The sequence below is a fragment of the Cyprinodon tularosa genome, unplaced genomic scaffold (assembly GCF_016077235.1).
Source record: "Cyprinodon tularosa strain WSP-4 unplaced genomic scaffold, ASM1607723v1 ctg501, whole genome shotgun sequence".
NCBI classification, from domain to species: Eukaryota; Metazoa; Chordata; class Actinopteri; order Cyprinodontiformes; family Cyprinodontidae; genus Cyprinodon; species Cyprinodon tularosa.
Genome location: NW_024039232.1, coordinates 166,395 through 191,877, shown reverse-complemented (window position 1 = coordinate 191,877; position 25,483 = coordinate 166,395). Strand labels below are relative to the sequence as shown.

The window sequence follows — 25,483 nt, the reverse complement described above, 5'->3', positions numbered from 1 at the left end:
TTCATTCTTAAAGGAATAGTACACCCAAAACATGATTAGCCTTCATTTTCTACTCACCCCCATGCTGAACAACACTCTGGAGTACTTTTTTGATATCTCAAATGCATCTGGAGATCTGGGAGGCTTCTTGCTGTCTGCTGACATTCAAATAATGGAGGTCTATGGCGCCCGAGGCAGAAAGGTCCATAAAAGTCCACAAAAAACGTGTCAATATTCCTCCATACTGCTCGTCCAATGTATTCCAAGTGTCCTGAGTGGGTAGCATCCAGAATTTACTCGACACAAAGTCATTTAGAATGTTTTTAGAGCATAAACAGTAGTGTATAGGATTTCCTGAAAGCGCGTTCACGATTCTATGGAAGCCGGCAGACCAAACCAGCGCATTCAGCTCGGCAAAGAACTCATGCTCTTCCTCAACACTGAAGTCCTCAGACATTTTTTTTTCGTTGTTTCTTTCTTTGCACAGGTAAACAGCACATTTCTTCTTCTACGCTAGCATTATCGGAAGAGCAGACGCTGAATGCGCACTTTCATCTGGTTTGGTCTGCCGGCTTCCGTAGCGTCATGAACGCGCTTTCAGGAAATCCTATACACTACTGTTTATGCTCTAAAAACATTCTAAATGACTTCGTTTCGAGTAAATTCTGGATGCTACCCACTCAGGACACTTGGAATACATTGGACGAGCAGTATGGAGGAATATTGACACGTTTTTGTGGACTTTTATGGACCTTTCTGCCTCGGGCGCCATAGACCTCCATTATTTGAATGTCAGCAGACAGTAAGAAGCCTCCCAGATCTCCAGATGCATTTGAGATATCAAAAAAGTACTCCAGAGTGTTGTTCAGCATGGGGGTGAGTAGAAAATGAAGGCTAATCATGTTTTGGGTGTACTATTCCTTTAAGTGGAAAAGAACCCTGCGATGCATCTCGACACAGAGGAGTAAAAGGATGTCTCATCATTTGATGAAAGGGGGACTAAAGGGAAACTGATGAAACAGGTTTGTCAGTTTGCTGAACTGTCTCTGCAGAGAAGCAACTATGGCCCGTTTTCAGGCTGTACGCCTCCATAAGCTGCTATGCATGCCTGATGCCTTCAGAGCTCCTGGGTTTTCAGCCACTTTAATATTTCACCAGCATCCAGTTTTCTTTAGGGTAAAATATATCCTAAATAATCCACCAAAGGTTAGTTTTCAGGCAGGTTTGGAGGATCTGCTTGAAAACTGTTCCAGTGAGATGTCTGTAGTTTGAGCCATCAAGGGAATTTTATCTTGATAGGGTGAAGGAAAACCATGTGAATGATGGACGCTGTATCCAGAACTAAATCAGTTATATTATGAAGGTGGATCTACTGACATTAGGGAATAACTGATAGATTTATCCCGTTTCTATAATCAGCTGTATAATCAGCTCGGCATCAGTTTAAACCATTTGATATAAATAATTCATCCCACCCAGGTTTCTCTGTTGGGATATTTCATGTATGGTTTGAAAACTGGAGCTTTGTGCAGATGTGATAAAGTCAGACGTGATAAATATCAACAGATTGTGAACACCTCTACTGTCACCCCGGGATGACAAGAAGAGAACTTAAAAATGTTGAGTTTCTGCTGCTACATGTAGCGTCCTGCTGTAATATTAGTTGGATATAAGCAGGAAAAAGCTGCAGGGAGTATAAATAAAAGCTCCAGGCCTGAAGTATTAACTATTCTCTGTCTGTCTGGTGAACATGTGGACGTCCATGGTGTCCAGTTGGTTTCTCACAGGGTGGGAAGTTTCTTCTGAATGCCGTTTTTTTTCCCCCCAGGATTTTTCTGGCTGGAAGAAACTGTTTCTTTCAGTTTCTTCTGGAAGAAACTAGGAAGCTCAGATTTGCTAGAAAGTTTTCTTTCTTTTAGTGAAGATGGCCGCTCACACTGAGTCTGATTCTGCTGGAGGTTTTTTCCTGGTCTGTCACTACCAGCATGCTTAGCGTGAGGGATTTCCTTCGAGTTAATGAGACGAAGTAATCAACTGGTTTTCCTTTGATAGAAAACTTTAAATCAGTTTGATTGTATGATCTGGTGAACTGTAAAGTGTGAATTAGCGCTATATAAATAAACTGAATTGAATTGATTATCGTTAACAACAGGGAGTAAAAGGTAGGGATCATCTGTCTGAACGGTAAATTGACTGAGTTTACTATATAGTCCCCACTCTGTATAGTGATTGAGGGATTTAGGGGTTAGGGCGGACGTTCAGGCACAATACGTTTTTATGAGCTATGAGAACAGCAACGATTAAACAGCGTGCACGAGGAGAAATGGACTCGTGCACGCTCTCGCACGCGTTTAATAGATGTACAGGGTTGTGTACGTGCATTTTTTTTTAAGTGGAGTCTTTAAACAAATTAGCAAAAATGCTCCATTATACCTTTAAATTAAAACATTTCAGTAAAGTATCAGAGAAAAAGCTCCACCACATGCAATAAGAGGTGCTATCTGAAGCCCAGTAGGCTGTAACTGTGTGCTGTCATCCACCTGATAGTTCTGCAGCAGAATGAGGCTGAGGTAGAACTCTGAAAAGGCCAGCTGCAGATCCTTTATGTTCCTGTGTTTGCATCTCTCCTTCTGCGAAAGGGCAAACACAGTTTTTCTCCTCCGGACACCCAGCCCGTTAGCAGAGCTCTCCCTCTGGGCGTCCAGTGAGGACTGCAGCTCATTCTGCAGCGTGGCGAATCTCCGCTGAGCCTCAGCCAGCTTCTCTGGAGGGATTAAGGGAAAACAAGGTGATTTAAGGCACAAATGCTCTGGTAGATGTATGAGGAAGACTCTGCATTGTCATTACCAGAATAGAAGGTGTTGATTTTGGCTAGCTCTTTTTCACACGTCTGGAAAAACTTCTCTTCAAACTTTGCATAGTACCTCTTGACTGTATCCTCATCTGTGACTGCAAAGAAGCAGAAATAAAAAGCATACAGTAATGTTTTCATGTTAATGCTAACGTCTTTCAGGTAAAGCACTGAGGCCCACAAGTCAATGAAAAACCGTTATTATGGTTACCGACCAGCAGAGGGCGCAGTTAGACTGCAGCAGGATCTACCACAGCATCAGTCTGTAATCATGCTCTGTTTTTGTGGCCCAGAAAGACAGTTTGACACTGAAAGGAGAACTCTTCACTTTATGAGAACTTTGTTCAAGAACTAAGTTTGGTTTCAATCAAAGTAAAAAAAAGCACAGCATATCAGTGCTGAGGTCAACGGAAAGTACAATCACCTACCTATGCTGTTTATATACTTTTTTACAATTTGGGTATAATTACACGGAAAATGGATGGATGGTCAAATTACTCCTCTAAATGGGTTGCTCTGTCAGCTAAAGGCATATTTTATAGTCTTTATATTCCAGTAAACAATTAATCGATTAATAAATTAGTTGATTCTAACTTTTTTTTAAATCAGAACCAAGGCACCTTTTCACTCAGGATCATTTAATATATTATATCTCTGTTAAGGCTGAAAAATTAACCCAGATTAATAGATTATTGAAATCATTTTCAAGCAATAGTAGTGATTGAATGGAAACATGAACAAATGCATGTTTCCACGAGAGAGCCCCCCATTCAAAACAGTCATTAAAACTATTTCATCGCCAACACAGTCAAAGTAACGACAAATACGCTCTGCTTCAGGTTCAGTGAGGTCACCCAGCTTTGCTAAACTTTCAACTGGAGGAATAATTCATAGATTTATTATTTGAATCAAGCTGAAGAGGAACTGAATCAGATTTTAATGTGTTAGTCAGTCGTAAAGAGAAAGTTTGCTAATGAACTGTTTTCTATTATTACCGTCATCCTCTGTGTCTCTGAGGTGGAGACAGCTGACAGACGTTTCTAAAATGAGTAGTTAGTAATGACCTAACTGTCTGAGTGATAGTCTGGATTAGCAGGTTCATCAGATTATAAGAATGGAAAAGCCTGTGATTCACATCATGCTAAGCAGCAGCATCTGACCTTCTGCAGCGATCGACCTCTGTGCTGACAAGGCTCTGATTAGACGCTGAACTCGCAGACAGTGCTGATACGCTGGCTTTTTCTCACTGATAATCACCAGACACTGTTCACAATCTATTTACAATCCTTAACGTTTACTGTGAGCAACACAGGAGTGCAAAGTTCATCAAGGTGAAATCTTGTAGAAACATGCTATGATGACTGAAAGTCAAATCAGTTGCAAAATCACTGGCAGTTTAAATGAATTTAAAAATACTCATTTCAGTGAATCAACAAGACAAATTTTAAAGCAGAAAAAATCTATATTTCTCTCATTGTCAATTAAACATCTGTATAACCATTCTAGAAAAGTTTAAAAACAATCCCCTGGACTTTGTTTCCAAGTTTTAAGACGTTTCGCTTCCCATCCATGAAGCTTTTTCAATTCAAAATGTCAGAAATAGCGTTGAGTTCAAGGCTTTATACAGAGCCTAACAAAGCGTTCAGAAAACATGCAAATTGTAACGGACGAACGGGTCCATCCCTTTGGAATAGAGGTCGTTTGGCTTCTTTGTCAGTCTGCAATGTCCCATACATGTCTATGTCTCTGAAAGGGTATTTAAAGGGGATTGTTGGCCTGGCTTAATAGGCGAGGTATTACCATCATTATGCATTTATAAATAGGACTAATAGTCCAAATATTTTCCTTGCCTTATCCTGCACTTGGTGGTGAAGTCATTTCATGGGACCTGCATGCATCCTGGTCTGCTACTCTACAGCAGTGTGTCTCCCAACCTCTTTTGACTTGTGTAAACCTTCAGTGTTTTGTCGTACCATCCGTCCCCCTCTCACTCAAAAGTATTGACGATTGTCCAAAAGTGGAACGTACAATAACTGATTATAAAATAAAAACTTTTTTACTCAATATTTTAATTTGAGCCTGCAATTGTTAGGTACCGTATGCTTTCCATCTAAAATGAAAAACAATCTAAATAAAGTTATACTATAAATCTGCCTTTATCAAACTGGAGCTCCCTAATAATCACATTTAAACTTGAGGAATTTAAAACAAAATATAGAACAAAAATTATAGTCGGACTGATGTACTTTTACTTTGTTTTCCGCTTGGTTTTGATGTGTCAAAGCTTAAGCTGAACTCAAACATGTACAGTAAGACTAAAATACTTTTTTGTTTAATTTTTAAATTGAGTCCTCACAAAGCAAAACAGATCCCAGCCTTATTTTTTTTAACTACCTAAGAAATAAAATATTTTACTGTACCGTCTGCAATGCATTCGTGGATCAGTAGGGGTTGGGAATCACTGCTCTACTTGCAGGGGTCGGCAACCTTTAAATCCAAGAGTCCAGCCTAACTAAAATCATAGGAAGCCTCACATTTTTTATAACCTTTATAATAAAACAACTTATTCATTTTGTAAAATATCTGCTATAGGAAATCTGCTCCTATGGATTTGAATTTCTAGATTTTGGATGTTAGGAAAAATAAAAACACACAGATTATTTTATCAGATGTTGCTAATTGTGGAGAATTGTGTAAAAAAAAAACTAGATTGGGGAAGTTCACCTCAAATATAAGCTTACAGGACAGGAAAATGTTATTATACTACATTCAAAACCATTAATATGTTTTAATTTTTATTATGATCCATTATAGAGGGTTAAAACAGCCAGGCTCTGGCGCTGTGTTGCAGACCGATGGTCTAGTAAACAAAACAAATTAAGAGAAACACCAAACTAATGTTTTTATTTTTACAATATCTACTATAAAAAAATCATATAAATTTATAAAGTAAAGAATATAAATTGGGTTTGGTCATCAGACTTTTAAATGAATCATTAGTTTTCTTGAATAACAATACAAATAACAAGACTTTAAGACAATAAAGTGTAGTTTAAACCACAAGACAAAAAAGAACCCTAAATAGGAAATACTGACAGTGTATTTTCTGAGGTTGGAGACAAAAAAGTATTGTGTTCATTACATTTACATTTTAATACTTAGTTTAAATATTTGAGTCCAAAAGTGGCTCTGCGGCAGCAGAAAGCTTCAGAGTGTGAACTTTAAAGCGACTATTTAATTACTGCTGTTGAATTTTACCTTTGGTAGAGTTTTTGTACCGAAACCTTTTTAAATTCAATCTTTTTAAAAGAAAAAAAGGTTAATTTGATTTATTTACTTTAACTTGAAATAAAAAATGTAAAATTGCTCATTCTGATCATGTCATAAAGCAAAAGGTTTTTGTTGTTTTTTTACAAAGCAGAAACAGTTTCTGACTAGATCGTTTAGCTTCGTAAAATCCCAGTGTGAAATTACTACAAAAAAAGGCTGCTGCAAGTCTTTGAGGTACAGAGATAAAAATATCTAAAGTAATCACATGTTGATACATGCAGAGTAATGGTACGGTTAGATCAAACTCTAACAACAAACCAATTCTCATCCAAACATCAAAGACGCAAAGAGGCTAAATCTAGATATTGACTTAATTTAGTCAACTTAAACACAGACTGAAGAAACAAGGATTATCCTTTCAAATATACTGAGGCTAAAAAAGGAATAACAGTGTCAGGATGTAGCCTGTCACTTTTTAGATGCACATCAGTAGATGAATACATTGAATTTCAAAATAAATGTGACCAATGATTATAAAGAACAAAATGGCAACCCTGAGCATTGTCTTCAGACTTTAAAGGCTTCTCCAGACCTTCCTGCCTACAGTCATCAACATCAACCTGTTAAAGAAACCCCCCATGGCTAAAAACAACACGATGGTGTCAAAAGTACACACATTGGTTACTTAAGTAGAAGTATAGATACTGCAGTTTAAAAACACTCTGGTAAAAGTTGAAGCATCAACTTGACCTCTTTACTCAAGAAAAAGGGAAAAAGTATGAGTTTCAAAAAATTCTTAACCTCTCTAAGACATCCAGGTCGCCGGCGACCCGGTGGATGTTAAGTTGGGTAATAACTCAGAATGCATAAAATTCCACCGGTAAAAACTTTTCTACTATAGAGATGTTAGACATCATTGGAAAGCTTAGATCCTCCACAATTCAACCACCAAGATAATTTTATGGACATAGCAAGCACCAAAGCACAATTAAAACAGATATAGCAGCATGTCAAAATGTAAACAATCAAAGCAGCCACAGTGACATACCTTTGAAGGCGTCCAGTAGCAGTTTTATAAATGAAATCTTCAATTGTTTCTACTCCATTCAGCCATAAGGGTCCACAGATAAAAAGTAATCCAGCATATTAGTAATAAAAATATTCCATGATGAGAAAATCACCCATAACGTCCGGTTATGGGCAACAACACAACAACATCTAGTTTCCTTTTGGGATTCATAAAGTGAATTAAAGGGACTAGGAGATGATTTCTAATTAGAAGTTTAGTAGGCGGATTGATCTATTCACACCACATGCATAAGAAGCCTGTCAGCAGGGGGGGATTTACCATTAGGCAATACTGGGTAGTTGCCTACAGTAGGGCCCTGGGGGCCCCATAAAACTCTGTTTACATGAATGGCTAAAACAACTATTCCTAATTTGTGCACATTATGTTTTTGATAAAAAATCCTTGATCGTCTGTACGATATGTATCGTCTTATCGCCCAGCCCTAGATGACAGGACTCTGTCAGGTACTGGAAGTAAGACTTGTACAAAGTTATAAGGAATGAAGAGTTTACCATCCTCAGTGCTGCTGACCACTTAATTAGACAGCTGACCCCTCAGTCTAACAAACTGTGATCTGTTTGGTTGTTTTTAATCCAGGCTATTCTTGATGCCTCCCACTGAGTCTTGTAGAGTGTCTAACAAAGTCAGTCAAGCTGAATCATGTTTAATGCAGGATGAGAAGTCATAAAACATGATCGTCACAGCTCTGTCTGTCTTGTCTACGTGACATTGGGTTTGTTGTATCAGGTGTATAATGGCATCTTCAACTCCAGCTCCACAGCAATATAAACACTGCAGGGTCTTGATAGCTGCTCCTTTGTTTGCTGAGATGAACCAAAAGAAGTCTCTCTGTGACCTTCGTGATGTGGATGTCAGGGCAACCGGTCTATAGTCACTGAGGACTGATGGCTGCATCTTCTTTGGTTCTGGAACTGTCTCCAGGGTCAGGTTAAGGTAGACGAGGTGCTGTAGAATCCCACAGAGCTGCCCAGAACAGGACTTCAGGACTCTGGATCTGACACCATTAGGACCTGGTGACTTCCCTGCCTCCTTGCCTTTACTCATCCACACCTCAAATGGCTTCTGTATGCTCCTCAATAATTCCCCAAATCCCTTCCAGAAGGCTCTTTTTTTTTGCTAAGCAATTCCTTCAGATTACTGGTGATGCAGGGTTTATCATTGGGGAAGCATTTTCCTGTTCTGGTAAGGAAGGTATTATCAACACAGAAGTTTATGTAGTCAGTCACACACTCACTCCTTGCACCAATGTCCTCTCCATGTGGCTGCCCAATGCAGTCCATTCTGTAGCCTCAAAACACTGTTGCAGGGTCCCTTGGCTTCCAGCGACCATCTTCCTACATTTTTTTTATTGCAAGATCTGGATGGTTGTACATGAGTCCAAAAAATAACCTGCTGCATTTAAAGTAAAAAAATAAAATAAAAATTACTGTACTAAAGTCAGCGCTCTGTGATGGAGATACAAAGGCTTGGAGTTCTTCCATATTGTTTACTAAAGGTCTCCCAGTGGGCCTAAGAGTTGATGGAAGATGGGGCTTGAATTGAGGCAAGCATTGTTGAGTCAACGAGTCGATAAAATTAGCTGGCTTTCCTTAGATAGAAAACCATGAACCAATCTGACTGGTTGATCAGGTTGAATTGTCCCTGTAGAGCGCCTTTAGATGACGTGTTGGGAATTGGCACTATAGAAGTAAACTGACTTGAAACTGAATTAATGAGTTGCTCCCGGATGTCAACAATTACCTTACTTGTTATGGTTATGCATCATAAATATAAAAAAAGAGAGAAATACCAGCAAAAATCCTCCCAGCATTCAAGACCAGAGACAAAAAAAAAAAAAAAAAAAAGTAAAACACTCTGATCTGCCTACAGAGGGAATACATTTCTCTTAAAAAAGAACATCAGGATCAACCTAACAGAAGTACTCCAACATGCAGTAACCTAAATCTGTGCATTTCTAGAATTTTTTACATTGAAATTTCATACTTAGTATACTTAGAGCAGTAAAGTTTCACTAATGAGTGTAGCTGTTTTTGTTTTGTGTTCTTTTGTTGTATTTTTTCGAATATTGTGTCTCCTTTGGTAAAGTTTTGGGTGCTTTGCACATAAAGATTAACAGCCACCAAGATTTACCTTCATCATAGTTATCATCAGAACATAGTTCATAACAGGGGTGGGCATTGCATCGAATATACTCGATGTAATCTGAGTTTGCACACGCATAATACTTGAAATGACTCTATCGCAACCATAGAGCTGTCTAAGCAAAAACAAGACATTGTTGGGCTTCTGCAGAAACCAACTCAACACTATTTCTGACATTTGAATTGAAAAAGCTGGAAATTGAAATTGTTTGGCTGTGTGTCATACTAGAGAGAAATATCAGCTGTGCTGCTTCCATCAACACCTTTGTTTATAGATGCTGGAAATCGGCCTGTTTTTCAGTGTAGTCCTGTTTCTCTGACCATGACTGGCTGGATGTGCTCTCTTCATCCTCTGACATGGGAGCTGGCTTGGAGCTCGTCTGCCTGGCTGTGTGTTTCCTGGACAGGGACGCCTTTTACAGCTGCTTTCTGTATCTCTGCTTTTGTCTCCTTTAACCGAAGTGGGTCTCATTAGATGGCCGCTCACACTGAGCCTGGTTCTGCTGGAGGTTTTTTCCTGTTAAAAGGGATTTTTTCCTCTCCACTGTCGCTACAAGCATGCTTAGTGTGAGGTTTTGCGTTCAAGTCAATGAGTCGATGCAATCAACTGGTTTCCTTAGATAGAAAACTTTGAATCAATCTGACTGTAGGATCAGGTTGAACTGTAAATCGCCATAGGATGACATGTGTTGTGAATTGGCGCTATAGAAATAAACTGAATTGAATTGAAAAAGCTTCCTGTATGGGACGAAAAATGTCTTCAAACTTGGAAAAAAAGTCAAATGGATTTTTTTAAAAACTTTTTTTGGAATGACTATGTCCTGGATGACTGAGAATCTTCAACAGCACAACCATTGAATACAAATTCATGAGGATATAAAGCCGGCTGCATCTTTTTCACTGAGAGTTTTATTTCTTCTCCAGGCACTTTGAATGTATCATAAACCCCTCCTCCAAACAGGATTATTTTCTGCATGGAATAAACACAACAGAAACCGGCAAACGAAATATGGCGACAGCAGTTGTTTCAGATGAGCAATCTTATATAGCAGACACCGAGGACGTCGAACAAAAGGCAGTAATTTGTCAGATGTGCCGTAAAACCATTGCTGCAAAAGGAAGCCTTACACATTTATTCCTCCACCTAAAATGTCATCCGCTGCAAAATGAAGAATGTTGTATCCTCCACATGTCAGCGTCTGCCTGCACACAAGTTGAAATGTTAAATAAATCAGCTGTGAAGCCGATTGGCTGCTATCTCATATGAGAGAAAAAGAATAAGATGGAGGGAAATGACAGACACTATTTATTATGTTATTTAAATGTTTTTTTAGATGCTTTAATACCAGTAATGTTATGTGGTCTTGTTCAGAGGTTTTGCAGCCATTCTCTGAACTTGGCAATGTTCTCAAATTTACATGAAATTTCAATTTTTAAAATCTATAAAATTCCCAGCAAGATCGATACAAATAGTTTTGAGATGCTCTGATAATGCTCCAATTTTTGGAAAGTATTTCCACTTTTGTTTTTGTAATTTGAGGTCGATTTCGTTTTTCATTTGCATTTTTTTATTATGCACAAAAGAGCTCTTTTTTATTTTACATTTTATTTAGCATTGTGTGTTTTTGCTTCGTTTCCTGTTTGGTTGCTGGGATCTTGTTACCTTGTAACCCTAACCCTGTGGCTGTATCATTATTGATGAAAAGCTTTGATTTAAAATAAAATGTTAAAATAAAATGTTTTAAATGTGAAACCAAAAGTTTCAATGTGAATATCAGTGCAATTTTATTCACTCGTTTCCTGATTATAGCCAAAATATATTGTGATATTAGATTTTGTTCATATCGCCCAGCCTTAGCTCATCACAGCATTTTCTAAAACTTAACATTTGGTATATACACAAATATTTAATATCAACGCTATATTTTTATTAAAAAAAAAAACCTTTGCAATAAGTAACATTTCAACAACCTACACACTGGCTTCTCTATCAACAGAAACTTATTTTATACACAAAAATATTTCTTCCCTTTTTCCCATTCAAACTATTAAAGATTTCCAGTTACAATGTTTTTTGGGGACCTTTTATATCTGTGTCTCATCAACAGCATCCAACCATCAGTCTGAGCATGTGGTTTTGAGTCACTCTGTGCAGACTAAGTGATTCACAGTGTTCCAACTAAAGACACTTTTAGACAAGACACCAAATTAACTAAATTGGAGAGTGCTGACCACTCCCTCTATCGTCTCCCTGCAGAGCAAAAGGACAGACGGTGGAGGCAGAAGACGGTAATTTTCTTATCCCATTTTGGCCTTATTCTGCTGTTTTCACTCTAGGTCTCAACACATTGCATCATCATCATCATCATTATCTTTATGACATGTCTGTCTCAGTAACAGCCTATACTTTCCATTTTAAAATTGAGGGTTTTTTAAGGTTTATTTTTCCAGCAACACCCCTCTTTATTCTTACTCAGCTTTCTGAAAGAAGCAGAAGCATCAGAAACAGAACGAGACTTCTCCTTTTTAACTCAGATTTCAAATTAGTTAAAATAAAATAAAAATCTTTCCAAAAAGTCGTGTAATTTAATTTGTCATGAGGAATAAATACACTTGTTTTTGTTAGAAAAGTTATTGTGGCTCTAATTCAACTAAATTCAATTCAGTCTGATTGAAAGTTGTGAACTATTTAGAAAAAGCATTTCAATGGGTTTTTTTTTTTATCCTTAGTGTGTCTCGAAGAATTGCAAGATCATTTGATTTTTGCAGTGTTTAACAACTAACCTATAAACATGTTCCGAGGTTAGTTATACAATTAAAGCCAATAGTATATAAAAGAAAATTGCTTTTATTTAATTAAAATATAGAAAAGCCTTTGGTTGTAATGACCCTAGATTTTCGTTGAAAGAATAATAAGTTAGTAATTAATAATTGAGTGCATTCTATTTAGAAATATGAAAACTCTAGATTAAATAAATGACTGAATAAAACCTTAATAAAAGCAAAAAAGAAACATTTCCCAATTTCTTTTGATCTACCAAGCCAGATTGATCATCTGAAGCGCAAAAGTTTACATCTAGACATTATAAATCTGGACCAGCGCCCAGACATCATGAGAAACCTCAACAGCGTGCACTTTTACATTGCTGCTGTTCCTTCACAGATAAATTTATTGATTTGACTCAAAAAAATTAGGTGATAGCAGCAGCTCCAGTGCCGCCATATTTAGTTTGGTACGGCTGCAGCCCCGGCTTAAACCAACATGATTGGTCCACAGGTTCTGGGTTAGTCTACAACAGTTTAAGCGAGAACTTACAGGCAAAGTTAGTTTTCCCCTGCTTGTAAATCAAATGCAACGTTACAAAATATAAAGTAGGTATGCCACGAATTACACCCCAACCTGTCTGTCGTTTAGCCACCAGTTACGTCCACATCGGAGCGCATGAGTTCCAGTATGATCAGAATTTAAAAAATAAAATTGTTTATTTCTCAGGTCTCATTTAGTTCTGTTAAGGGCCAAACAAGCTGATGGATCATAAACGTTCTGCAACTCACAACTTCACTGGTTACGATGCATTGGTGTCAAACGCCTTTTGGACGTCGAAGCATCTGATTAAGATGCAAAGTCAGTGGTGGACAGCATCAAGCCGTGTCAAGAGGTCCCAGTATTCAATGCTGGAGTTAAGATACACTATATTGCCAAAAGTATTTGCTCACCCATCCAAATTATTGGAATCAGGTGTTCCAATCACTTCCATGGCCACAGGTGTATAAATTCAAGCACCTAGGCATGCAGACTGTTTTTACAAACATTTGTGAAAGAATGGGTCGCTCTCAGGAGCTCAGTGAATTCCAGCGTGGAACTGTGATAGGATGCCACCTGTGCAACAAATCCAGTCGTGAAATTTCCTCGCTCCTAAATATTCCACAGTCAACTGTCAGCTGTATTATAAGAAAATGGAAGTGTTTGGGAACGACAGCAACTCAGCCACGAAGTGGTAGGCCACGTAAACTGACGGAGCGGGGTCAGCGGATGCTGAAGCGCATAGTGCGAAGAGGTCGCCAACTTTCTGCAGAGTCAATCACTACAGACCTCCAAACTTCATGTGGCCTTCAGATTAGCTCAAGAACAGTGCGCAGAGAGCTTCATGGAATGGGTTTCCATGGTCGAGCAGCTGCATCCAAGCCATACATCACCAAGTGCAATGCAAAGCGTCGGATGCGGTGGTGTAAAGCACGCCGCCACTGGACTCTAGAGCAGTGGAGACGCGTTCTCTGGAGTGACGAATCGCGCTTCTCCATCTGGCAATCTAATGGACGGGTCTGGGTTTGGCGGTTGCCAGGAGAACGGTACTTGTCTGACTGCATTGTGCCAAGTGTAAAGTTTGGTGAAGGGGGGATTATGGTGTGGGGTTGTTTTTCAGGAGCTGGGCTTGGCCCCTTAGTTCCAAGGAAAGGAACTCTGAATGCTTCAGCATACCAAGACATTTTGGACAATTCCATGCTCCCAACTTTGTGGGAACAGTTTGGAGCTGGCCCCTTCCTCTTCCAACATGACTGTGCACCAGTGCACAAAGCAAGGTCCATAAAGACATGGATGACAGAGTCTGGTGTGGATGAACTTGACTGGCCTGCACAGAGTCCTGACCTCAACCCGATAGAACACCTTTGGGATGAATTAGAGCGGAGACTGAGAGCCAGGCCTTCTCGTCCAACATCAGTGTGCGACCTCACAAATGCGCTTCTGGAAGAATGGTCAAAAATTCCCATAAACACACTCCTAAACCTTGTGGACAGCCTTCCCAGAAGAGTTGAAGCTGTTCTAGCTGCAAAGGGTGGACCGACGTCATATTGAACCCTATGGATTAGGAACGGGATGTCACTTAAGCTCATATGTGAGTCAAGGCAGGTGAGCAAATACTTTTGGCAATATAGTGTATCTGAACTTTTGCAGCTGGATGCACAGCATCAAACAACCAGAAAACCTATTCCAGGAGATTTTTATCTTTCCTTTTTTGATAAAGCTTATAGTTAGAATCTTTATAGCTATGCTGCTATAGCCTTAAACTGCTGGAGGACATAGGGACCCTTTTTCATCATTCTATCTCTATTTTCCCACTCTGCAGAATCTGTTAGTTCAGTCTCTAACGTTCTGCTCTCTCTGCCTTTTCTCATAGTAGCTTCGCCTCGTCTCTTCCTGTTTGGCTGTGACTCCATCCTGCAGAGAAATATCAGCTGTGCTGCTTCCATCAACATCGATGTTTATAGATGTTGGAGATCAGCCTGTTTTCCAGTGTGGTCCTGTTTCTCTGACCGTGACAGAGTGGATGTGTTCTCTTCATCCTCTGACATGGGAGCTGGCTCGAAGCTCGTCTGCCTGGCTGTGTGTTTCCTGGACGGGGCCGCCTTTTGCAGCTGATTTTTCTATCTCTGCTTCTGTCTGCTTGAACCCCAGTCGGCCTCAGCAGATGGCCGCTCACACTGAGCCTGGTTCTGCTGGAGGTTTCTTTTGGAGTTTTCCCTCTTCACTATCGCTACAAGCATGTTTAGTGTGAGGGATTGCCTTTGAGTCAATGAGTCGATGCAATCAACTGGTTTTCCTTAGCTAGAAAACTTTGAATTCATTTGACTGTATGATCTGGTTGAACTGTAAAGTGCCTTGAGATCACGTGTTGTGAATTGGTGCTATATAAATAAACTGAACTGAATTCTGTGAAACTGTATATGAAAAATAAATAAATGGTTTAACTCCACAGGTGTTCAAAAGCCAGGAGAATGGATTGTTATGTACAAAGGAGAGAGAGAGCTCTGATCATTATTTCTCATGTTCTTACTGAGCTGTGGAGAAACACTATAAATACCTACATTAACTATGAAAATGTTAAAACCTGCTGGTGAAAAATATTCGATTTTATATTCTTGCAGTTTTTCCCCACAAATCTCAAAAAGTCTTTATATTCACTTGCAGCTACAATACGATGATTTTTGTTTTAAACATTTTTCTGTTCTAATCTGGACTTGTGTCCATCTTAACTGGCTGTAATCTGGTTACAAGACATAAAAAGGGTGAATGGAAGCCAGTTTGATCAATATTACATGTTTAGAGTGTAAAGAAAGAAAATGCAGTCAAAGCTGTATAATAACCATCTTATGCCATGCTTACTGCCTTCTTTTACTACAAGGAACCAAAAACGGGCAGGCACTGGAAGGAATGTAACTTTTTTTTGTGTGCAAATTAACTAAATAGACTTTAAATAAGGGGGCTTATTAAATGTTCTTTACATTTATTATGTGACCTTGTTTAGTTGTGCAATGTTTGTCTTGGTGTTGGTCTGTGAAATACCTTCAATGGATGGAGCTTGGTCCTGTGCAGCATACAACATCTCCTTAAATGCCTGTCAACAAAACAAGAAAACCCATCATCAGTAATGCAGATTAGGATTTTTTTCTTTCTCTGTTACAAATCAAACGTTTATGTTCCTTCTCTGACATGGACCCTGCTGCTCCGTTGCAATTGCAAAATTGTGTCCCCCCCCCAACATTAGCCGAATATTAACAAAGTTTGGCATAAAATTGTAGCCTTTATTCCGATTTCATCCGTTATCTCCATGTATAATGTTTTTTGTCATTTCATTTAGAAAAACAAAACAAAAAAAACGTTTAATTTTTTTTATTACAAGTTTCAATAAAAAACAGATACAAAGATTTTCTTCTTCGGATAATGTCCCTGATGCTTCCAGTCGGTCCTGTTAAAACCGCAAACACGCAGTAGATGGAGCCACAGTTGCTGCTGGGAGGAGGTCATTTGTAATGAAGAGGGTGTGATGAAGCAGACGCTGAGTCAGGACTGAGAGAACAGGACAGTCAGTCTCTTTTGTCCCCTCTTGGTTGAAGGGTTGATAGTCGAGTGATCAGTAAGTGTTTCAGAAAGTCAGAAGGACTGGAGAGACTACAAAGAACTCAGTGTTTAACAGCAGCTAAGGGAGCCAAGCAGGACAAACGTGCTTTTGTGCCCAACAGTAGAGAAACCAAGGTCATCATATAACCCACACAGCTAGTCTGAAGCTCTGCTGCAGCTTGTAAAGGAAAGCTAAACTAGCAACGCTAAACCTGGTTTCAGGGGGGCCAAACTTTATCGACACTGTTACTCATGATGAGGAAGAGTAGCCTTCCCAATTAAGCATTATCGAATATTTGAATGTAGGGCTGCAGCTAACGATTATTTTATAAATCGATTAATCTGTTGATTATTTTTTCCATTAAATCGATTAATAATCGGAGAGCCAAAGGTCGCTTTAAGAAGGTTTTTAATTAAATTAAGCCTGGTGAAACTAAAACTTTTCCACTTGAGGGGTTCTGGATAGAGCATACTGACCAGCAAAAACATTTATTTTTTATCTTGAATGCAAAATATTCATATATGTATTTTTTTTTATTAAAATTAGAGCTCTAACTGGCAGGGGTGTCACATGGAGGGGAAATTTAGGAATATTCTAAGGGCTCTTGCCTGAGGGGGGCCCCAAAAGAAGAAGAAAAGATTTTTCCCGATATATTTTTCAAATATAAAAAGAAAATTGAGCGGTGAAATAAATAATTTTGTGTTTTCCCTCTTTTTAAGCAAAAACCAGCGAAACAAAGCATAAATATATATTGACCAAAACACCCATCCTGCATCGCATTAGGTCTCCCAATCTGTCACCGGCAGTTTGCTTATACCCGGGTTTACGTGCCACATGTCATTTTACATACTGATAATGAATTAAATAAATTAATACATCTTTATAGCAGTTTAAAGGCTTACATATATTTTTTGGGTGGGGCCCCAATATCAATGCCTTTTTATGAGGCCCCAAATTCCTGGTGCCGCCCCTGCTAAGTGGGTTGTTCTGACAGCTAAAAGCATATTTTACAGTCCCTATGCTCCAGTTATTGATAAACCGATTACTAGATTAGTTGCCGATTATTTCAATAATCGATTAATCACGATCAATCCGATTAATTGTTTAGCTCTATTTGAAGGTTTATATTCGGTGCTAACAGGAAATCAACATTCTGTACCGCACTAAAAACATATCAGATGATAGTGTTTTCATTGCGCATTAAAACCTGAGAATAAGTCCGCTGAAAGGTTTGCGATCGACGTAAAGTGAAGTAAATGGAAGTGAATAAGACAGAGAGGAAGATTGAAACACAACTGGAATATATTAAAGAAACTCATTTCATTCAGGCCCCCATTGCAAACACTTTTCCTTCCACCACCATTTAAACCAGCGGGTTTTCTTAGAAACGTAAGCATACATAGAGAAACAATAAACAAACAGTGGTGGGAAAATGTCAGTGATAACCACGGCCACTGGAAGTAGTTTGAACAGGGGGTGCTGTGAACATTTTTATGTTTGTTTTTTTGGACAAAAGACCTATGAGCCTAGAGACCTATTTAAAATACAAATAAATAAGTAAATAGATTGAGATTCACTACTTTATTGTCAAATACACTTCAGTGCACGCAGCCAGGGTCTGTAACACAGACGACATCATCAGTTCTCAGGTGAATTTATGCACCATTAATTAAACTTCACAATAACACTATAACAACATAGATTAGTTCAGCTGGCAGGAACTTGAGTCACTGTGTTTATGTCACAGGTGACTTTATTAACTCCAAAATCCTCCAAAAAGAATGATATTATTATGCTATTTAAATGTTATCGAACAGTTCTACCTTACACAAAGAACTAAAGATCAAAATAATACTCTAAAATACTAGGGACACAACTGGTCTGATGTCACTGGTATTTTAGAAAAACATGCATGCTCTTTTTTTATGCTCAACATGAGCATCATCATCATTTGGTTTAAAGAGAAAATAAGCATTTCTTGCTATGTTTATACTAATTTTATCAGCACTACACACACTAGATGCTGTTTATCAATGCTTGAAGCATCATCGGTTCTACTGAATGTGGAATTAGGACTTTTTTCCCCTTTGAAAAGGTTTGCATTTAAACTTACAACCAAGACAGAAGGTCAATATGTGCCCGTTTAAAAAAATATAGTCTAAATATGTTCGTCATATGTGGATTTATCCTGTATTTTCTTTTGAAAACAGAGGTAAAACCCACGCTTAAGTTTCCAATTACGATGACAGTACAGTGTATGCCCGCACTTAATCATCACCTTTAACACCTGTACGATGTGTTGAAGTGTGCACTAGAGTCCAACTGCAGAACGTTGCATAAAAAGTAGCAATGTTTCTGAATAGAAGAGGGTCAAACTGGAAGTCTGAGCACCAAACACACACTGCAGGGAGTTTGACAGAAAACACCTTCTGGTGTGCCTGACTCTCCCAATTCGAGAGTCTCTCAAGCCTTTATGTGATTGAGAGAAATGAGAAAGAAGGCATTCTGCTGACTTATAATAAAAAAGATTTTTATATTATTAAGAGAAATTATATGATTTTAGAACCATTTTAAATGTAGAACATTTTATGTAAAATGTTAAAACGGTGCATTTTTGTCTGTCCAATACCTTTTGAGCGTATTTTCATAGACAGTGAAATCACTTGAACTTTTGTGCTTTAGTTGTTTCCATTGGCGGATGTTTTTTTTTAACTCTAATGCGAACGGATTAGTGGACCGCGGTCCGGATCTGATTTAAAACATTTATAAATTACTGCATGTTGTACTAGGCTGCACGTGACGCCAATCAGCTAATGAGCTGCTTTCAGTCTGGGTTGCTGCTGCTGCTACTTTTAGACACAGCAGGCAAACCTGTGGCAAGCTGGACGATGGGAAAGAAGGAGAAGATGATGAGAAAAAGAGAGCAGAGAAAAGTGTGGACTGCTGGAAGAACTGCAGTGAACTGGTAAAGAAAAGTAAAATGGTGCTCAAAGATGACCCTGCACATTTAGAGGATGTTTGGCTCAACCTGCTGCTGTGAAGCAGGATTCTCCACCATGAACAGAATCATAAATAAATATGGATCCAGGCTCAAAATGAGCTCCTTGAAATGTGCTTTACAATGGCTTTGTCTCCATTCAAACCAGCATAAAGCCCAGTGCTCTCATTACGACAGAAAAAAGAAAAAAATAACAGTCAGTTTAGGTGTTTTATAAAATATGTGAATCAGCAAATTGTCTATATACCAAACTAAACGATTGTTGTTCTCTACTTCAAAAACAATTTAGATTTTTAAATGGAAAAAAGTTCTATTTTTTATATATTTTATTTAAAAATTCAATGTATAAGATGGATGCATAAACACCTCATTTCATTTCAGGGGTAAATTCTGTTTAAAGAAACAGATTATAATCAAAATGTCTCTGGACCTTTGCTGGTTGTTAATTTTCTTTATTCAGACCCCACTGATTTTTAATTGGTTTCCCCTGATCTAACGTATTCAATCATTGATCAAAGCCTGATCAGGAAGTCTTTATTAAAAACTCAGCATTAAAACTCCAGCCCTCACATGTGGGACAAGGTTAAAATGACCTCCTTCTCAGGCAGGAAAACTATATTGTGGAGGTTTGAATTAAACAAAGTTAACAGAACCATAATAAACGTGATACAGTAGCAGCTCTAGATGATCTCAGGAAATCAATGGCTGGATTCACTCCAAGCCTCAATGACCTCTAAGCTCGCTGCGTCTGCCTGTAAGCACCAACAGCTGGCTGTATCTGGCTGTGTTGTGTATGGGGCCTGGTGTCTAAACAGCACACAGGACTGAACAACAAGCTTTCATTTCATGTGACAGTAACCTGTGGAGGCACAATTCATCAGTCCTATATTGTGCTGACATAAACACTAAAACCACAACCTTCACAGAAAAATAAAACCTGCAGGCTTTCTTTCTCACACCACCACAGAATGGGTGTGCAGGTGTGTGCTGCAACATTTAGTCGGGAGGATCTGATTCTCCTTGTGTGTCTTTGGTTCCTAAGGACTGAGGTGTAAAATAAGTTCAAGGGTTCTGGTTAGAGCATAGAAATAAATGAAAAAATAATAGAAGTCCATCTGTTAGTGTGTGTGTGTGTGTGTGTGTGTTCAGTGGGTTTGCTCAAGTTTCCAAAACAAGGAGCTCATCATCCTCACAGATGACCCTACTTCTGACATTTTCCCCTTCATCCTCTCCTCGCTGTTCGGACAGGACTACTTAAACGCCCACTGCCCTTTCAAATCCATCACTCTTCATTCCCTTTTCTGACTTTTTCCATCTATACTTTTGTTGATTCATCATTGAAAACGTGTGTCTAATATATATATATATATGTATCCCTAATCTTTATAATTAATCTCTCTGCTCTTTTTCCTCACCTCTCAGATCCAGACAAACACGCATCTCCACGTGAATCTGTCAGAAGGATTATGTGAATCATAACTGGATTATATTTGCAGTTGGGTGCTCTAGAAGCCTCTGATCTTTATGTTCTTCCCATTTCTGTGGCCGGTGGCTTTCCCAGATATAAGCAATGTTCAAAACAGATGCAGTAATAAAAGCGGCATATGGAAGAAACTTGGTTATTCAATTACTGCAGTAATAGTAGCATTAATTTTACAACATGCAGATATTCACTGTTTATTAGTCTAGAAGACAAGCCGTTTATTCTTAAGCAAATGAAGGCCAGACGGGATGCTTGATGGAGCTGGTCTTGTCTTTTCTGGAATTAATAGTAATAAGTGTGAAGAACTGACCTTTTCTGGTCCTGTTAGTAAATCCAAACACTCAATATGGTTCTGAAGTTATCAGCATGACGGAGCAGCATTAAATCCTCCACTATGCTCAGAAAGCGATGATGTGATGATAGAAACCAGATTTTTGACATGAAAGAAGAATTTTGCATTTATTACGTTAGCTGGAGAGGGTTAATCCACCTCATGGAGCCGGGCTTTAGCATTCAGAACCAGAAACGCTGTTTAACAGCACAGGATCTCTGCCACCACTGGATAACACTAAAACAAAGAGTTTCTATTCCTACTCACTGAAGTGTTTCACATCATTCAGTAACCCAACAAGTTACCATCTTATAAATGCGTCTAGTTTCTAAATGTAAAAGAAAACATCCCTCCATCTTCCGTCAAGCTTATCCCAAGCGGGGTTGCGAGGGGTGCTGGCGCTTATCTCCAGCCGTCTCCGGGCAAGAGGCGGGGTCAATTTCAGGGCAACACAGAGACACACAGGACAAACAATCATACACGCCTAAGAATTTAGAGAAGCCAGTTAACCTAGCAGTCATGTTTTTGGACTGTGGGAGGAAGCCGGAGTACCCAGAGAGAACCCACGCGTGCTCAGAGAGAACATGCAAACTCCATGCAGAAAGACCCCGGGCCGGGAATCTAACCCAGAACCTTATTGCTGCCCAGCAGCAGTGTTACCCACTGCTCCACAGAGCAGCCCTGTAAGAAAACATTTTAATGTATATTAGGGCTGAAATAACCAATCTGATTAATCGCGATCAATCAGTTATTTTAATAATTGTCAAATTATTTAATTTAATTCAATTCAGTTTATTTCTATAGCTACAATTCACAACAAACGTCATCTAAAGGCACTTTACAGTTCAACCAGATCATCCAGTCTGATTGATTCAAGGTTTTCTATCTAAGGAACACCAGCTGATTGCATCGACTCATTGACTCTTCAGCAATTCCTCACACTAAAGCTTAAGATTAATTGATTACTAATTTAGAAATCAATTAATCATTAACTGGAATATAGAGACTCTAAAACATGCCTTTAGCTGACAGAGCGACCCACTTAGAGCACTAGTTATGTCAAAATAGTAAAAAAATATTTTGCATGAAAGTTAAAGAACATTTTTCCATCAGTCAATATGCTTTATCAAATATACTCTTCCAGAAGAAGTTCAATTTAGTAAAAAATGTTCATTAAGGCAACTCTGGCTATCAGATAATTAATAAATTAATCGAAAAAATACAAAACAGATTAATTGATTTGGAAAATAATGGTTAGTTGCAGTCCTAATTTTATACAGTTAGTGTTTAGCGTAGCTAGCACAGTACATTGTTAAAATATAGCGATGCAATTAGTTTTTTTAATTCAGCATATTCTAAAGAAATATTTAGCCATTAATGTTAAAAAAAACATGTTTTATCTCCTATCTTTTTCTAAGTAGTTTCATTTATAAGTAATCGTGAACCAATAAGTAAATAATCAATCATCTATCAACTTTGATCTTCAGTCCTATAGAGTCAGGTGATCTGAGTGGCACTCAGGTTGAACTCAGGCTGTTTGCTGACTTCTTAGATCTCATCAGAAACTCTTATTAGCTACAGTTCAGAGGCTTGAGAACCGTTGGATGTGAAAACTTTTCCTACTGAGCAGAACCCAGGATTGCTTTATAGCAACCATCGTGGTGGTTTTTCATGCATCTCCATCGTTCACCATTCTCTCTCTTCGACCGTACTAACAGGTCTCTGTCCACAGTGCTTTAGGACATGTCTGTTTTTTAATTGGTCCTCCTGCTTTTCTTCCTCCTGATCAGAAAAAGAGACAATCAGAACAGGAAGCCATCTTCCAAGGCCAACTACGAGCCTAAACACACCAAGTCTGAGCTGCCTGCCTTACTGGAGTTTTTCAAGGCTTGATGTTCCTTTAAGTAGCATAAAGTCATTTAATGTTTAGTTTGAATGGAACCAAAAAGACTTTGTCTAAACGAGCAGAGATAACTGATGATCACTGCAGAATCCAGAAATGTCATTTTCTACCACTTTAAATATTAAATATTTATGTCGGTAACAATCTGATGACAAAATCTTACAAATGTTCACTTTTCATCCTGGTTGGCCTTAAAGTTTTATGTCCAATATCTGAAGCAAAATACTAATAGAAACATCATTTATTGCTATTGTCAGTGTTTTCAGGACAAAGCCATCTTTTTATTAGCTGGATCAGTGTTGCTTCTTTGCTTTATCAGTCTATAAATGCTAGGAGATGTTGCAGCTTCATACTTTAATCATCTCTGCTGCTATAAAGATTTGAACACAACATGAACTTATCCTGCCACAACTACTAGGAATATCCAGTCATTAAAATACCTGTTTGTTTGTTTTTATTGTTAAAAAAAACATGACTTGTTTTGTCTTTTAAGCAAATGTCTACAAAAAAAAAAAAAAAAAAAGAATGGTTGACCCTTGCTTTTCTGTCAGCTTCTCTTTTCCTCGCTGCACCTGAAAGCAGCTTCCATCAGCAGCTGACTTTCCGTCACACATGGCTGCTGTGCTCTTAACTTCCTCCCACTGCTGAAGGACCAGTAACCTCAACGGCAACACTGCGCTGACTAAGCGAAACCACATAAAATGCTCATTTAGGGAGTAATAAGACCAAAACATAGCAGACCTATAAGCTCAGATTGGGATCTCTTCTTCTCCAAATGCAAAGGTCATTGCTGAGACTTTTTCTTCCAAACAAATCATTTTTCAAAACACACCCACCGAACATCTAGAGTGGAGGAATAAAGCATTAATTTTAGTGGAAAATAATATTGAGGCTATGGATATTTTGATATTTGAAATATTAAAGTATTTCCTTCTGGTTTCAATGAAACCGTCGACATAAAAGCACTAATAGGAATAGTTGAATGCATGGAACCAAATCTGTGACTCAGCTGGGAAGTGGCCTTTTTCTTGACATAAAAAAAAAATAACAAAAAAAAAGAAGCAAAACAAGAAGGAAGATCTGTGTTGGTTTCGATGTTATCGTCCATTAAATGGCCGTTATTAGTGGTTATCACTTCCATAGAAGCTTCAGATTGTGCCGATAGGCTCAGTAGGTTGTTTTTACTGAGTGAATCTTAATCCTAAATTAATTTCCTTTTTGACAGCAGAAATATTCTATTCATGTTTGATCTGAAAATCATTTTAGTAGTTCTTTATGTATTGTAAAAAAAAAAAAAAAATGTATCAGCATCTCACTTATATTAAACCAAAAAATAAAAACAACTTATATCCTGTTAACTGACCAAATTAAATCTGCATGGACTTTAACGTGGAATTTATTCACACATCTCTCCTATCCTGGCTTCTCTTCATTGGCTTCCTGTTAAATCCAGAATAGAATTTAAAATCCTCCTTCTCACATATAAAACCTTAAATGGCCAAGCTCCATCTGATATCAGAGATCTGATTGTTGCTTGTGCACTTCACTCTCAATCTGCATGTTTACTAGTGGTTTAGTCAGTGAGGCAGACACTCTGTCTACTTTTATTTATTTTTTAATTGTAAATAAAACTTAGTATCAGAGACGGCTGAAGCGGCCGTTATCACCTAAAAGTTGCCTAGTATCAGCCCAGGGGTTGACGTCAACCACTTGCCCAAAGTGACTTTCACATTTCATTTACCCAGAAACAATTTTTACTTGCCAAGTATAATGTTTGATAAATATAGTTCCTAATATTCATTTTTGTATATATATCAATGAAACATGTTTGTTTTTTAAATGTTTATTGTAATTCAGTATTTTTTAAGTTTCCAGGTTCCTGGTGTGTATATGCATGCGTCAGATAATGAACTCACGCCTACATTACCGTGTTAACATGCTTTTCAATCCTTCCTGCACATTCTTTTCAAACTAAACGTTGCTTTAAACTGTTGTGTGCTTGGAAAAATATAAATATTAATGTTAAAAAAAAAAAAAAAAAAAAAACTTGACAGGTTAAAAACTTACACTACTACTACTACTCACCAATTTAACATGTTTAGCTCTATAACATTTTAATGCACCACTCCAATGTCTAAGAGAAAAAAAAATTTATGAACATTTTGTAATGTGTATGTGTACAGAAGACTGCCATATGATAGAAATATTTACACTGTGCGCATACAATTATTATTATTTTCCTAATCCCTGACTGATCATTTTCTAATCTAGCGTGTATTATAGTATAGATTAAATTCATCATCCAGCTGCTGTTTCTCCCCAATTCTCTCCCCAAGAGCTGAATCACGCCATCTAGCGCAAAATCACGTGGCTTTTTCAAATCACGCGAGAATGTGTACAAAACAACAAAGATGGCGCCGGCAACGCTTGTGGGTTGTTTTCAGCGAATGTCAGTGATTTTAAAGTAATTTTGAGTGATAAATATTTTTTTTTTGCGATCATTGCACTTGCCCGGCAGGCAAATGCAACAAACTCTCC

General features: G+C 38.2%; 1 protein-coding gene across 1 annotated transcript in view; it reads right to left on the bottom strand.

Annotated features, from left to right (window-relative positions):
• The window catches only part of LOC119795168 (xenotropic and polytropic retrovirus receptor 1 homolog), a 59,121-nt gene that overhangs the window by 17,698 nt on the left and 15,940 nt on the right, over positions 1–25,483 (bottom strand). Inside the window, exons 2-4 of the mRNA XM_038303023.1 lie at positions 15,675–15,726; positions 2,827–2,928; positions 2,520–2,743 (exon numbers count right to left, since the gene is read on the bottom strand). Of these exons, the coding sequence (XP_038158951.1) occupies positions 2,520–2,743; positions 2,827–2,928; positions 15,675–15,726 (378 nt within the window). The remainder of the gene's footprint in view (positions 1–2,519; positions 2,744–2,826; positions 2,929–15,674; positions 15,727–25,483) is intronic.